Source organism: Myodes glareolus, chromosome 4, assembly GCF_982192425.1.
Source record: "Myodes glareolus chromosome 4, mMyoGla1.1, whole genome shotgun sequence".
Classification (NCBI taxonomy): domain Eukaryota; kingdom Metazoa; phylum Chordata; class Mammalia; order Rodentia; family Cricetidae; genus Myodes; species Myodes glareolus.
The window spans coordinates 71,717,158-71,734,146 of NC_142029.1; the positions used below are offsets into that span (position 1 = coordinate 71,717,158).

At 38.6% G+C, this 16,989-nt stretch overlaps 1 protein-coding gene across 4 annotated transcripts in view; it reads right to left on the reverse strand.

Moving 5' to 3' along the window:
• Positions 1 to 16,989, reverse strand: part of Arhgef12 (Rho guanine nucleotide exchange factor 12) — a 134,127-nt gene that overhangs the window by 46,180 nt on the left and 70,958 nt on the right. For all 4 annotated transcript variants that reach the window (XM_048417103.3, XM_048417102.3, XM_048417100.3 and 1 more), the window contains 7 exons: positions 11,596 to 11,694; positions 10,769 to 10,818; positions 7,615 to 7,672; positions 5,322 to 5,500; positions 4,058 to 4,135; positions 3,761 to 3,880; positions 1,740 to 1,880 (listed from right to left, as the gene is read on the reverse strand). In XM_048417103.3, coding sequence (XP_048273060.3) covers positions 1,740 to 1,880; positions 3,761 to 3,880; positions 4,058 to 4,135; positions 5,322 to 5,500; positions 7,615 to 7,672; positions 10,769 to 10,807 — 615 coding nt within the window. In that variant the 5' untranslated portion in view covers positions 10,808 to 10,818; positions 11,596 to 11,694. The remainder of the gene's footprint in view (positions 1 to 1,739; positions 1,881 to 3,760; positions 3,881 to 4,057; positions 4,136 to 5,321; positions 5,501 to 7,614; positions 7,673 to 10,768; positions 10,819 to 11,595; positions 11,695 to 16,989) is intronic.

Sequence of the window (16,989 nt, forward strand, 5' to 3'; positions counted from 1 at the left end):
AGAGGAACAGTACGGCATCATGAACCAGAGGGCAGATAGACCTAAGCCATGCTGCTAAGACAAGCAGGGGCAGCCCTCACACCTGCCTCCAGTCTGTCTCATTTCATCTCTAGCCTTTCACTCACAGTCCTGACATTTTAAGTTGTTCTAACCTTCACTCTCTTAAAAAAATGTTTGTTCTCATGTATCAGTACCTCTGTGTATATTTCTGAGCATCAACCTTGTGTATGGTGGAAGCAAATCACTTACTACATGGCTTCCCTTTGGCCTCAGATTTTTCTTTTGTAAAGTGACAGTAGCAATATTTCATAAAGATGTTTCAGAATTAACTAATATAAAAATATTAATATTTATCATCGTTGTAGTATAACACTTGATAAATATTAGCTATAATTTTTCTCGAAGAATCAAACTTTTAAAAACCTTATCATAATCTTTATTTTTTAAAAAATAATTTATTTTTATTCTACATTCATTGGTGTTTATGCCTGCATTAATGTATGTCTATGTGAGACTGTCAGAAACCCTGGAAATGGAGTTACAAATAGCTGTGAGCTGGGAGTACTGAGAATTGAACCCAGTTCTTAGGAAGAGTAGCAAGTGCTCTTAACTATTAAGCCATCTTTCCAGCCCCCATTGTCACTTTTCAAAAATAAAAAACAAAAAGAAAAAAGTTCTCAAATTTTCCTTGCCTGAAAAACTGAATCAGTGAGCAAGCCTCAAAGGTAGCCTAGATAATAGCTTAGACCACAGCTCTCAGTTCCTCATCTTTAACAATGCAGAAACATTACACTGTTCACCAGTACTCGTGTGTACACAAGTCACGAGTTGCAGCACCTCTTCTACACACATTGCACCCTAATGTGTTGTGCTTGTCTTAAAAACAGTCACAACTCACTGACTTGATTCCATTGCCCACAGACACAAAACACTACCCTCAGACTATGACCTCATCGTCCTTAGTGGAAATGATGATCTATTTCTACATCTATCAGCATATACTATATAAAAAATAATGTTGCATAAGCAATGCTAATAGCCTTTTTCTTTTCTTTTTTGTTTTGGAGACAGAATCTTACAATGAAGCCCTGGAAGGCCTGAAATTCTCCACGCAGACCAGGCTAGCCTTGAACTCACAGAGATCCTCCTGTTTCTGCCTTCCAAATGCTAGGATTAAAGTTTATGTGCTACCATGCTTGCCTGGTTTAGCTTTTAATAGTCATGAAACTATGGCTCTATATCATATTCAATCTAACATGTTTTTTATAAACAAATACCTGTATTCATCTGGTAACCTCTGTGTGAAACAGGACGAAGCTGTCAGTAAACCCAGGCTAGTAGCTGGAGTCTAACAGGATAAAGGCCACTTCTCTTCGTCATGGCAAAGTGCCTCATGATTCAAGACTGAGTCATTCTGACCACAATTGGAATATTAACATGCTCTTAAAGATACCAACAGTTGGCCTCTCATTTGAGCAAAAAAGCACAGGCATTAACTTCTCAATCCACAAGCAGTCTGCTGGGAAATTCCATCCCCACAAGAAACACTTGGCAGTGAATGCCTGAGGGAAAAGTGACCTCTGGAATTAAAAGCTCACATTTAACAATGTTCAGAACTTTGCTCATCAAATTGCTATATAAAAACCCTTACTATAAAAGATAACATTTTGAATGCACATAACTTAAGAAAGGGACTGTGAGAATACAAGAAAATACAGACTTAGAAGATCAATGCTTACATCTGCATTGTCACTACTAGGTCGAGAAGCATCTCCACTGCTCCCATCAGTCCTGCAGGGGCCATCTCCAGGATCTGCTTCTGCCTCGCTGACTGTTAAGGCATCACCTAATGGCCTAGAGGGTGCAATTACAGTGCCATCCTAAAACAGATTAAAGAATTACACATAGACACAATCAAAGAAGAGAATGGTGGTTACTGACTGCATCAGTAACCATACCTACTACACGGATGCAGCTAAAGGCTGGCTACTAATGGGACCAAAAATACTTAAGGTAAAAATACATAAAATAAAAAACAAGTAATTGTGAGTTTTAGAAACCTAAAATGAACAAGTATAAAGATAGAGAAAGCAGTATTTTAACATAGAATAAAAAATTCCAACAGCAAATAACAGCATAAACATATGTACAATAGCATTAACTAAACTAATTTTTAGATTATCTGCCCATTAGTAAGATTACTACACTACTTCTATTCAAATGCCTTCCACTGCTTCAGAAGTTCATCAAATGTCTAATATTTGAATACACACTATTAAGGTAAATTACTGAAACTACATTTTTCTGTTCTTATTGAATAAATACATTATTTCTGTTCAATAATAAAAAAAGGGTTCCTAATATAGCTCAGTGGTATAGCTTGACTAATATTCATGAGGCAATAAGTTTAATCCCCAGTATTATCAAATACAAATGTATGAGCATATGCATAGACATGTATGCATGCATATACAAGGCACATACAGATACCATTACTAGAGCATAATAATCAAAATGAAAAAAATATGTAATGAAAAGAACACTAACCAGGAGACCTGATATACCATGTCACCTTAACTATGTCATTTAACCAGTTTAAGCCCTAGTTTTTCCAACAACATAGTATTTCACTTTAAAATTAGCAAAAATAAATTATCTCAAAGAATTCTTATCATTTCTGTGAAGATATGACTTGTACTAACTCAAAAACAGTAACAACTCATCAGTTTTTACATGTTTTAAGTAATTCTACAGGCATCTTCCTTTGAGATGAAGTACATAAAGCCCTGTGCATCTCAAATAAGAATGTTATAGGACGTCCAGCTGACATTAACCACAGGTCCATCACCTCCATAACTCACACTTTTATAGCAAATTTTAAAATTTTTAAATTACAATAAAAATTAGGGATATTAAGAACATAAATATGGAACTGGGTATGGTGGGACATGCCTGTGATTCTAGTGCTCAGGAGGCTAAGGCTGTAGGATTGCTATAAATTCAAGGCCAGCCTGGGCTACATAGTCAAGTGTGTGGCTAGTCAGGACAATACAGTAAGACCCTGCATCCATAAAGAAAAACAAAGAATATAAACATGGCTAGTTATGGTAAGAGCACACCAGTAATCCCAGCATTTGGAAGGATAAGGCAGGAAGGACTATAAAAGTTATATCCTGCCTATAAAAAAAATACTACAAAGCAGTGGTGGTTCATGTCTTTAATCCCAGCACTTAGGAGGCAGAGGCAGGAGGATCTCTGTGAGTTCGAGGCCAGCTCTGTCTACAGAGCTAGTTCTAAGACAGCCAAGGCTACACAAAGAAATCCTGTCTCGAATAACCAAATAGACTGGATGGATGACGGATGGATGGATGGATGGATGGATGGATGGATGGATGGATGGATGGATGGATGGACGGACGGATGGACAGACGAACAGACAGATGGATCTCATGTAAAAAAAATCATCGTGACAAGGTAAACTACAGAGATGCAACTATTTTCAACTACATTTTTGGTTTGTCACATTAAAGCAAAAGTACTCAACCCTTTCTTAAAATTACAATGGAATAAAAGCAAGTAAACAATCACAAGTCCACATTTACTTTTGTTAATCATTGGGTCCGTAACATCCTACATAGAACATCCTATTATTCTATGCTGGAAAAATCACTTTAAAAGGCAACTATGAAATTCTCTGACACATTCCCAGAAAAAAAAAATTCCTATAAACACTGGGCAGAACTTCCAGTAATGCCACTACCTGAGCAGAGCCCGTGGCTTTGGACAGCTGCTCCTGCAGCTGAGAAATGTGCTTCTTGGTCTCCTGGATCTCCTTGAGCAATCTTGGGGTACCTGTTCGGTTGTATTCTTCCTGCAGTGACTGAAAGTTATAAAGATATTTTAGAAATTAATTACTTAAGTCATGAAAATAACGAAGGTCACGGCTAGCACAGCCGTTGGTGAGACCAGTACGATCTTTTTGACTGAAAATGGAAGACAGCAATTCCACACGCACTCAGCTTTCTTGGCCTGCAAAGAATACATTCTAACTCCGTACCTGCAGCCGCTCCTGTTCCTTCTGTAACATCTTCCTCAGAATCTCTACTTTCTGGTTATGGACCACATTGTTTTCCTCCTAGAAAAGGATAAGAATACAATACAAGGGAAATGAGGCTAAAATGGAAGGACAAGAGAGACGGTGTTCTGTGTCAGCTACAACCCTCAGTGTTCTTTAGGATTTTCTTACTCCTGGCACTTATGAATGAAGATGGCTCATTTCATTAAGAAAGTACAGACACAGTTCTACCTTTTCATTTTGCCTTTACTAGACTATGTTCAAGAGAATATTAAATGTGGGTATTGGCTGGAGAACTGGAAATACGGAAGTACAAATCTGTTAATGCTACTTCTCTCAAATGAGGCATTACTATCAATCCCCAGGATTGGTTCTAGTTTTCAGTCTAGCCTGTCCAAACTCTGACAACTCCCAATTCATCGCTCCTTGTTTTACAAATTCCCGTGTCTCCTTATAATCCTGTTATAATCACATCACTCTCCCGTTCACAACAGTGTTGAATGGATTCTCACTGCTTACTCAGTAACTTGTGAACTTGCTCAGCAACTGCAAACGCATAGGTGACCTCCTTTTGATAAGCCATCTCCCACCACGTACCTCCTTAATCAGCACAAGCTAAACAAAAGTCTTGTTTTTCTGACAGTACTGGTATTTTCCTGGCTCTCCAGCTAGGTTTATTCTGTATCCTCCATTTCCTCTCCATGGTCACCACTGTTAGCCATTACAAAAGGCTAAATTCAAACACATTTATTCTATGAAGACCTTTGTCACAACTGGATACCCTTTGTCCTCACACAAACTAGCATTTTTCTCTTATGTCTACATTCTGTCTCTTTTGGTTACTTAGAGTCTTAACCACAGTCAGCAAAGGTTTATTAAATATCTCCAATGTGTCAAGCAGTATTTCAGGCATTAGGGATACAATAGTAAACAAAATAAGCAAACTCCTATCTTCATAAAGCATACTGTAAGATATCTAAAGTGTTGGAATATAAGCTAAAAATATAATCATATATTTGTAAATAGTACACCGTTTTGTACATGGCAGATGTCTAATAGTTGTTCAACTAAATCTGCTATGACAACAATTATTCCAAATAACTATGTAGCTTCTAAGTTAAACAGGTATTTCTTAGATTCTTGAATGGAAGCTTGCTAATCAATTTAATGCATCAAAATTCTTCATAAAAAAGCAAAGGCATCTTTATCTAATTGAGCATGTACTGAGATGATGTTCTGGTCTTACCCCCATGAGCACAGGACTAGTAATTCTCTCCATATTCCCAGCTGCTCCAGGGGAATGAGGGGATGTCATAATGGGAGACATATGTCCAATGACTGAGGGTTCAACTTCAGAATCAGCAAGTGGAATCTGGGGCGACCCAGGTGGGCGTCCCTGGACAGTGAGAGCTACATAGGAACCAGCTTTGAGGTGGGGAGGTGGGAGAAAAAGAAGAAAAGGAAAAATAACAGTGTTGAGAATCTTTTTAAAACCTTTTTCATTCTTTTTTTTCTTTAACTGGGGTAGTGGGGATTGTACCAAGGGAATGCATGCTAATCAAGAGACTTACCCCTAAGCTAAATCTGTACCCTTTCAAAATACTTTTTATCTCGAGAGAACCTTACTGAGTTGCCAAGACTAACCTTGAACTCATTCTGCAGGAGGGCAACCTTTGACCTTGTCATGCTCCTGCCTCAGCCTCCTATACGGTGGCGTCACAACTGTGCACCACAATACCCAACAAGTATACCTTGCAAGACTTTTAGCCTTATGCTCTCTGTGAAAAAGTCATTCGTTCCATCTTACTAGCCCATGTGCATACCTCGCTTTAGCTCTTTCTTGCCTTCTTTAACTGGTTCAAAGAAATCAGAATTCAATCACTCTGATAATGTTTGGAAATGTGCATTAAAAAGTAGGCCACAAGATACCTCATTAGTATAAATGTGGTTCCCAGCGTTACTTAAATAAGGAGGCAAATAGTCAGGACACAGTCTTTAAAAGAGATCATCATTAGGGCTGGTGATATATCAAGTTTGCAGAGTGCTTGCCTACCATGCATTATCCTTGGGTTCCAACCCTGGCAGTGTATAAACTAGTTATGAGGTTTATGATTATATATTGGCACTAGGAAGGTAAAGACAGTAGTATCAGAATTCCAAGGTCAGTCTTGGCTATACAGTGGGCTGAAGGCCAGCATGGGTTACATAAGACTCAGTCCAAATTCCCACTTCCATCCCCATTCCCCAAAAAAGGTCTTTAAAAAAAAATCCAATTTTTTGTTTTTAAAAACAACTCAGATAGTTGACTAAGCTGGACATGGTACACACATATAATTTCATCTCTGAAGAAGTTGAGGCAGGAAGACTCGAGCTCAATGTCAGCCTAGGCTATCTAGCAAGTACTAGTCAAGCCTAACCTATACAGTATAACCCAGTTGGCCATAAATAACTAGTGTACTTACTACAAAATTATCTGACATAATCATACATTCCTTTTCTATTACATGCCATTTATTTTCAGCTTTTTCCTTGAACTTTTATTTTTCTTTAAAAACATGACAAATACCCAATACCCAAGCCAGATCAGAACAAAGAAAACAGGGTTGTTAGGATTGTGAGATTCATGTCTTCTTTCTCTACTGCTGCTGCAACAGTCATGATGTCATTGGTGCAAAAAAATGAATCTGGGGCTTCAGGTGTACAGCATGTCATTCCAAAAACTCAAGTCCCACCCCATCACATCCACTTATAAGCAAAACTCACAAAACCACTGAACCTTCTCTTGAACCTGTAAATATAGAGAAACTACAGCCCAAGTGCTGGAGCTTGGCCTGCCACCCTATCAGCGTAGAGAAACACCAACCACTTAGACTTCACATTACATGGGTACTGTCAGTTGCTAATGGAAGTAGGCAAAGGCAGGCCATAACTTTGCACTTCTCCAAGAGATTTTCTTGAATGACACAATAATTTACTGATCTGAGGTAACATAACTGCACTATATAATTTCTAAAGTTCTTCAAGACATTCTATCTGATTCTCAACCTCCTTGCTGTCAGGTGATTCATACATGCCTTTCAAATACATGTATTGGAGCAGGAAGTTGACATAAGATAATTACTAGCCAGGCAGTGGTAGTACACACCTTTAATCACAGCATTCAGGAGGCAGAGGCAGGAAGAACTCTATGAGCCTGGTCTACAGAGTAAGTTCCAGGAGAGTCAAGGCTACACAGTGAAACCTTGTCTCAAAAAATCAAAAGAAAAAAAATTACTAGTAAGTTTTTACTTAGACTTTCCTTCCAATGTGTGTATAGGGGGAAGGGGGTAAAAACCACCAGTCATGAAGCTAAATCTAATTTACAGACTGTTTTGTTAAATGAAGCTTTATTAGAACCTATGCTACAATAACAAGTTCCAGTAGTAACTATGTAGTTCACAAAGCCTAAAATATTTGTTATTTGGCCAGTGTCAGAAAAATGCTTGGTGACCCTTTTAAGGGTTTGAAAAAACAATTAAAAAGAAATAACATTCACCTACATCTGATTAGTTTCACCACCTCCAGATGGTTTGAATGAGTCACCAGAGTCCCATTCACCTGTGAGAAAATAAAAAAGTATGTGTCAGACAGATCTGATTAAAACAATAGCTATATAGTGACTTTAGGAATTACTATGTACTAATTATAATAAACATTTGATCCAAATTCATTCAAAGGTGGTGGTACATCCAACCTGTGGCCAACTGGCTACATGCATCTTAGGATAGCTAGGAAGGCCAGTCAATGCATTTACAGATGACAATATCATACTGCAATGTAAAAGGGGTGAACATCCATAATTTAAGCAAAGTTTCAACTTAGCCAAAATGGTAACTACAAAATATACTTGAAAAAAGATTTACAAATCCTTCACAATGGGACTAGAGAGAGATGGCTTGGAGTTTTAGAAAACTGTATCACTCTTCCAGAGGACCCAGGTTCAATTCCTAGCACCCACATGGTAGCCCACAATTATCTGTAACTCCAATTCTAGGGAATCCATCCAATGCCCTCTTTAGATCTCCATGGGCATCAGGCTCCAGTGTGGTGTATAGCATACAGGAGAACAAAATATCCATATTTTTTTTTTAAAAAATTTAAGTTAAAAAAATCCAACAACAAATCCTTCACAGATTTGTTGACATACTCCAAGTCAAAAAGATGTCTGTAGGGCTGGGGATGTAGCTCAGTTGACAGAATGTTTGCCTAACATGCATGAAGTCCTGGGTCCTATTCCCAACACTATATAAACCGGGCACTGGTGGTACATGACTGTAAGTCCGGCACAGGGGAGGAGGAGACAAAGAATCATCTACAATAGCATTACACCAGCCTAACCTATACAATAAGAATCTATCAACAAACAAAAATTTTCTTTGCTTTTAATTATTAAAAGTTGAATAATTTTCAAAATTATAATAAAAAATGAAAAGTACAGATTATGTAACAACACTCAATTTACTTTTTTCCAAATGCAATGTAATCTTTATAAATAAACTTAATTTTCAGACAAACTGGGTATAAAAATGCTATCCAAGGTCTCCATTAAATGACAGTGTCAGACACTTACAGTGCTGGGGAGATGGGACAAGCCCTGAACCTTGCTGGCTAGGCAGCCCAGTCTAATAGGCAAGCTCTAGACCAATGAAAGAGCCTGTCTAAAAATCAGGTTAACAGCACCTGAGTAACACCACTAGAAGTTGTCCTCTGGCTTCTACACACACATGTATGTATGTGTACATGTACATACATGCATGTACAACATATATCTCACACAAGGAAAAAATACAACAGTATGCTCATCATGTCTCCTGGAGGTGTTGCTGCTAACTACAACATTAACATCTGAGATAACCATACAGCATGCAAACATGGAATGCTCCGCTTTTCTCCTGTCACACCATCATCTCTCAGCACTGATACTGGAACCTTCTTAAACCAGTCTTCTAACTTGTTGTTCTTTGAGAGGTCTTACTATACACATAGCTATGAACTCCCGATCCTCCTGCCTCATCCCAAGCACTGGGACTGCAGTGTCAGTACCAGGCTACTTTACTCTAGCCTTTCTTAAAACCATGGGTCTTCTGCTCTATTCTCAGTTCATGCACACTTAGGCTGTGGGTTACTGGCAAGTTTTCAGGGTGTAATAAATCTCAAGAAGCCCATCTGTACACATATTTCCTTCGATATATCTAAAAATAACTGGCTTATCAAAGGTTGTACATTTAAAATTTTTAATACATATTCACAAATTTCTACCAGATTTACCTAACTGATGCTGAAACCTATGAAAGAAGCCATTCTACTGTATCTATTATATGTCAAGTGTGACTCATTAATCATTAAATAATGACAATGAAATATTTTTCATATATCATTTTAATTTCTCCTTCACTGTTATCAATTCTATTGACCATATTTCATGAAAATGTCATTTATCTCAATTACTCTGGGGAATTGTCTGATAAAATTATTTGCTAATTTTTCTATCAGAATTATTATTTTATTAGTAATCTATTCATTTAATTTTTGTTGTTTTTTTGAGATAGGTCCTGTAGTCCAAGAACCTGCTAGATAGATCAGACTGGCCTCAAATTTGTAAATATCCTCCCGCCTCTGTTTTCCCAGAGTTTGGATTACAGATGTGCCCCACCAAGCAAGTTTATTGTTTTGTAATTAAAAGGTGCTCTTGGGCTGGGAAAACAGCACAGTAGGTGAGAGTGCTTGCTGCACAGGTTGGAGCCCTAGGCTCCATGTAAAGTCTTAGTGTGGCTTCCCAGACCTCTATGCCAGGCAGGAGGAAAGGTTTGGGTAGAAGGACAAGAAGTAGAAACAGAAAGATTTCTGGGGATTCATCACTGCAAGCCAGCAGAGGGGTGGGGGCACAACGGGCAACAAGTTCAGTGAGAGACTCTGTCAGGGAATAAGGCAGGCACTGCTAGAGCAGGATTCCTCTGATCTTCACACATGTGCATATACATATACCTGTAACATGTGGACCTACATGCATATACCATGTGCACACACAAGTGCTCTTTACAATAAAGGGTATCATGCTCTTAATGAACTCAAATACTTTCAAGAATATTCTTTTTCCCTATATAATTACCTTTAGGTAATCAAATTATTTAACTGGTATATAGAAATTACTGAGAAATCCATTCCTCTTCTAATGATCAGAGTTCACAGTTTGGGCCAAAGATACAGTTCAGCAGGTGAAGTGCTTGGCTAGCAGGCTTCAGCTACTCATCTCCTGCATTTTTACTTTTTGTTCTCGGTCTGGTGCTGGAAATCAAAGCCAGGCCTGGAGTATGCTAGGACTCTATACCAGCCCTTTTTAAAAATCTTATCTGCAACAACCATCAGTTCGCAAGAAACAACACACCAGCACAATCCTATGTGTATGAGTATTTCTTGCTAACAGATTAATTTGGACAGAACTGAGTTTTAAAAGGTGAGCTATTTTCCTACTCAAGAACTAATACGATTCTGTATACACAGGCCTTTTATCGTGCCTTTAAGTAAAGAGTGATGTTAACTTTAAAACAAATGAAATAAGAGAGCTGGTTTTATAAAAATCTAGATAGAAAAAGAAACATAGATGATGTATGTTATGCAATCATATCATGAGTTCCATGGTAGACTTCACTTTACCTTGATGATTCGGTCACCTGTTTGCACACCAGCCCGCATGGCTGCTCCATCTGTGTAAGAAATGAATTGTTTAACAAGCCATTCACTGATAAGCTTTCTTGAAAGAGAAGTAATGTAACAACAATTAAAACATGGGCTGTAAAGTATAGCAGACTTGGGTTCAAATCCTCCTCCTACTACCCAGTGCTGTGTGAATGAAACTTGTTTTGATTTTTTTTACTTGAAAACTCAATATCATCTATAAAATGTTATCACCTTTAATACAATATAATCTACCTGAAATCACAGCACCCAAAACAAAACAATCCAATGTATTATAATAGCAAAAGATATGACTACCATTTGGAACAAACATCCATGTCTTTATTTCTATTAAAGCATCACTTTAATGCTACAAAGAAATCAAGTTGTAGAAATGCCTGTGAAGTGATGACATGTAAAACATCATGACCAAGAAATCGTGGTTTCTATAGCTACAGAAGAACTGTTTTCTTTCTATAAAGTCACCCAAGGCAAATCAATTCTATAACCCCGCAGACAAATATAGCACAAAGGTCCACATCCTGCAGTCTGTATAAGTCTACTCTGAGCAAGAGGCATCATTTAAGCTTTGTTATGCTACCCTGTTTGCTTTTCAAGTGACAAAACTGGGTTTTGCTTATGAGACAGCGTCTCACTATGCAGCCCGGGCTAGTCTGGAACTCACTATGTATATCAGGCTGTCTGAGAAATCAGAGATACCCCTGCCTCTGCCTACTGAGTGCAAAGATTAAAGGAAATATGCAATCATGCCCCGAAACAAAACTATTTTTCTTTAAATGTCTTGCCTTCTTTGACAGACTGTACGAAGACTGGATTGTCTCCACTGACTGTCAGCCCGAATCCATTGTCGTCTTTCTGGATGATCACACAGCGTTGAACAAGGCCTGCAGAACAACCACACAGTAAAGGAAGGAGGAAGAAAAAATAAATGAATGACAATGATTATGTATGAGTGATGAACTATTCTCTACCTGGAGAAATAAAGGGTAACTCATAAAGCCTCTATGAACACTAATCCCATAAAACAAATGTAAAAACATCACAAAGAGCCATGGGTACCAGTGTCGATGGAGAACAGAGTGGACTATCAAGGACAAGCTACAACAAACTGAAACGGATGGATTTTTAGAGATGGGACAATTAAAAGGAAAGGCAATTCACAGCTATGCTATTAATATATAATAGAAATTCTTCCCCCTGGCTCTGTGCTTAAAGAGCAAGGTACTAACCGCCCCCCCCCAAAACCCAAAAAACCAAATAGGCTTGTTGGTTAGGAATATCATATGGAAAATTTTAGAGAAATTCAATCTTAATCTCATAAAAATACACTGAAGAAAAGACTGTACAAAGACAGGAAGTGTGTGCAGAATACCTGCAGCTATTCTCCCAGGGGCTACGGGAAAGGGGAGAACAAGAGGAAAGCAGACACAGAAGTACCTGTGAACTCAGCTATTTCATCTCCTGCATATACTTAACTAGTTCCTTCTATCTAAATAACAAACTGACATCATGAAGGCAAGATAAGAGAAATAGGAACCCTGTAGGCTGGAGAGATGACTCATTGTTAAGAGCACTTGCTGCTCTTTCCAGAACTGTTGTCAGGAGGCTCCCAAAGGCCTGTAACCCCTAGTTCCAGGGGACCTAATGTCTTCTTCTCACCTTCATGAGGTACCCACACACATATGTAACATATACTTACACAGACATATGGACATATATACAAAAGAAAAGAAAAAATATTTTTAAAAGAGAGAAAATGGAACTCAAGTAAAGAGAGAATAATGAAGACCCTTAACTCTAGGGTAGCCTGAGATTTAATGTATGCTTTCAGCTTCACAGACATAGAGCAATTCGTCCAAAGCCAAAGTACATGACATATAAAACAACACAAAAATAATGATGATCAGAAAACCAAAGCTTCTAATAAAGAATTTATAAATAATCTTTAGTAAGTCTAATGTATAAAAGATATGTGAACGATTGTATAATAATGACATAATCTTGTCATTTATACTCTTTCTGATGAGTGTGACTATGTAAGACACTAACACCAAAAAGTGGAGAGCAAATCTCCACACAGAAGGCATGAACCTGAGCATGCACCTCACACAAATCTACTGTTAAACCCCAAGGGCTGAGGACATGTGGCATTGCTCTTCCTGCATAAATCCTTGAGCTTAAACCAGAAAGGGATGGGGTCATCACAATAATGGGCCAAAGGACTAAATATAAGACCAAAACTTTAGCACTGGCCTGGTGGCGCACACCTTTCATCTTCTTTCATCTAGCCTCTTTCTGGAGGCAGAAGCAGGAAAATCTAGTGAGTTTCAAGACCAGCCTGGTTGGGCTACATAGTAAGTTCCAAGTCTTCTTAAAAAAAAAAAAAACCTAAACTAAAATGATGGAGGAGGGTTATCTGTCTATTGTGTTATTTTTATTGGTCAATAAAGAGACTGCCTTGGCCCTCTGATAGGACAGAAAATTAGGTAGGTGGAGTAAACAAAACAGAATGCTGGGAAGAGCGCAATGAGGCAGACGCCATGGAGCCAGCCACCAGGTCAGACATGCTGAATCTTTTCCGGTAAGCCACCACCTCGTGGTGCTACACTAGATTATTAGAAATGGGTTAATCAAGATGTGAGAGTTAGCCAGTAACTAACTCTCTAGAGATAATGGGCCAGGCAGTATTTAAATGAATACAACTTATGTGTTATTATTTCTGGGGCTAAGCTAGCCGTGCGGGAGCTGGGCAGGATGAAAAGCAGGCCTGCCCGCAGCTCCATCACTACACTAAAAGTACTTAGAAGACACGAAAGAAAAAAATTTAAGACCTTAGGACAGTGGTTCACAACCTTCCTAATGCTTCAACCCTTTCATACAGTTCCTCATGTTGTGGTGAGCCCCAACCACAAAATTATTTCGTTGCTACTTCACTATTGTAACTGTGCTACTCTTATGAATCGTAATGTAAACAATATGCAGGATATCTCATATACAACCCACATGTTGAGAACTGCTGCCTTAGGAGCTTAGGAGGTAAGCACAAATTTCATAAGACACAAAAATGAATCATCAAAGAAAAAAACTTATAAAGAAACTGTAGCAATGAAAAGGTAAGCCATACACAATGGAGTATAAAATCTAGTAAAGGTCAGGTAGTGGTGGTGCATGCCTTTAATCCCAGCACTGGCAGCAGAACCAAGCTGATCTCTGAATTCATGTAGTCAAGAATACACAGAGAAACTCTACCTCAAAAAAAGAGAGAGAGAGGGGAAAAATAAACAAAATAATAAATAAAATAAAATGAAAATAAAATCTAGAAAAACCTCTGTGCTCTGTGCCCAGGTTATGCTTTAAAAGCAACTCCAGGGGCTGCAGAGCTGGCTCAGTAGTCTAGAGCCCTGGCTACTCTTGCAGAGAACCTGGGTTCAATTCCCAGTACTCAAATGGCAGCTCACAACCTCCTATAATCCCAGTTTCAGAGGATCAGAAACCTTCTTCTGCCCTCCAAGGGCACCAGGAATATATGTGGTACATACACGTACATATAGGCAAAGAATTCATTCCCATAATATAAAAATACATCTTAAAAAATAAATTTCTTCCTTAAAAACCTAATTCAATAACGAAAGCCAGATTAAAAGGAATAAAGTATTTAAATGAGCATAGGAAAGACACACTGATAGCTAACAGGCACATGCAAGGTACTTAACATCAGCAACACTGAGGAAACTCTGAGTTCAAACCAGAGTAGAACTACTATGCACCAATCAGAATGGGTAACAATGGAAAGACTGAGCACACCAAATGCTGGCCAAGATGCGGGTGACTGGAATTCTCTTAACATTGTCAGTGGGACAACACTTTGGGAACTTCCTATAAACACATCAAGTAACATTTACATATGAAAACAATTCAACTGTCCATCAACAGATAGGAGTTATGACACAGTCATACAATGAAATGTTATCTTGAGAAAAAGGGGGGGGATGCTTTCATGCACATAGCAAACATGAATGAATAACAGAAGCATCATGCTAACTTCATGAGCCCACACCATACAAGAAGGAGTAAGAGAAGCTAAGCTACAGCAGCAGGAAGCTGAAGAGTGATCACCAGGGATGAATGCAGCTGCAGAGGGACAGGGAACTTTCTGAGTGATGCACATGATCTATGCTTCAATTAGCATAATGGCTACATGAGGATATTCAGTTGCCAAACTGCTCCAAACCAGTAAAAAGAGTACAGTCTTATTTTTTGTAATAAAAAAATCAGCTTTCAACATTAAGAAATATTATAATCTTTCAATTCTATTAACTACTCAACAGTAAATAGTATTTATTTTTCACAAATACACCATCCATACAAAACATTAAATTGTAATGAGGGCAGAATAAAAAAACCCACCAGAGGCCGACCTTTTTCTTTTAAATGTCTATGGGTGTTTTGCCTGCATGTATGTGTGTCTGTGAACCACAAGCACTCCCAGTCTACAAAGTCCAGAAGAACTGGAGGTGGAGGCGGTCACTGAGCTGACATTGGAGCTGGATCCCCTAGAAGAGCAGAGGTTCTCTTAACCACTGAGCCATCTCTCCAGCCACAGAATTAAACCTTTTAAGACTTGATATGGTATTGCAATATAAGCCAAGAAGCTGTGACAAGAAGATAGACAAGTTCAGGATCAGTCTGGGATATACAGCAAGACCTTAATTTCTGCTCCCACCACCACCCCCTAAAAAGAAAAAGTGGGCTGTGGAGGCCCCTTTAATTGCCAGGAAGCTAAGGCAGAAGACTCTTTTGAGTTGTGAGGGAAGATGATGGATTCAATCTTTTTCACATGCTCTGTATTGTTTCTTTCCTGCAGCAGAAAAGGATGGATATGAATACATGAAGTTGAAAGCATTCTCTGTGTTCTTTCTGTTTCTATTGAGAAGTATTGGTATTAGTTGTTCTTTGAAAGCATTCTCTGCAAATCACTAGTAAACAAGATCAAAGAGTAAGGGCATAGTAGAGCTGGAGGGAGTGTGTTAAGAGCACTTACTGTTCTTCTAAAAGACCAAGTTCAGTTCCCAGTACCCACACCAAGAAGTGGAGCTGGAGTTACAGGGGACCCAAGGGTCTGGCCTACGTGGTTCCCTTCTACGTACCACAAATTGGCACACACATAATTAAAAACAAAAATAATTATTTTTTAAAAAGAGTCGGGGTTAGAGAGATGGCTCAGAGGATAAAAGCACTTGTTGCTTTTGCCAGAGAATTTGGGTTTGGTTCCTAGCACCCACATGGTGGTCCACAACCATACTTAATTATAGTTCAGTGTGATCCAATGACCTCTTATGACCCCTGATGGCCATGAGGCATACATGTGGTACACATGCAGGAAAAAATACATTCATAAAATAAAATAATCTAAAATAAAAATAAAAAAGGAGTAAGCAGCATTTTGTAGAAATTTTCTAAACCCCATGCTTGGTTTTTTTTTTGAAATATAATTATCTGTTGCCTCAACATTATTCAAAATTTCAAAACTGGCATTGTGACTTTAAATATAAAATTCAGCAGCTTCCCTGTTTTGCATACTGTCTTATAAGAGCTGAAAAACATGGTATAAAAGGCTTCTTCTGTGTGTGGCATAGGCATGTGTGCTTACACATGTATGCACATGTGGGAAGTTCAGAATACAGTGTCAGGTTACATTACTCTTTAAGACAGAGTTTCTCACTGAACCCAGAACTCACCATTCAGTAAGACTAGCTGGCCTGCAAGGCCCAAGGATCATCCTGTCTCTGTCGCCTCTGCTTTACAAGTACACTAATACTTGTAAAGTATTAATGGCTCATACCATTAATATAAATGATGCTCAAAGGGAGTAACCCCTTTATATCTTTGTCTAAGTGTTTACTGTTGTTTTAAGACATGGTCTTAAGATACATCATGTAGCCAAGGCTAGTCTTTTGTTTGTTTGTTTTGTTTTATTTTTCGAGACAGGGTTTCACTGTGGCTTTGGAGCCTGTCCTGGAACTAGCTCTTGTAGCCCAGGCTGGCCTCGAACTCACAGAGATCCACCTGCCTCTGCCTCCCAAGTGCTGGGATTAAAGGCGTGCGCCACCACCGCCCAGCTCAAGGCTAGTCTTGAACACCTGATCCTCCTGCCTCTACCACCAGGTGCTGGGATTTCA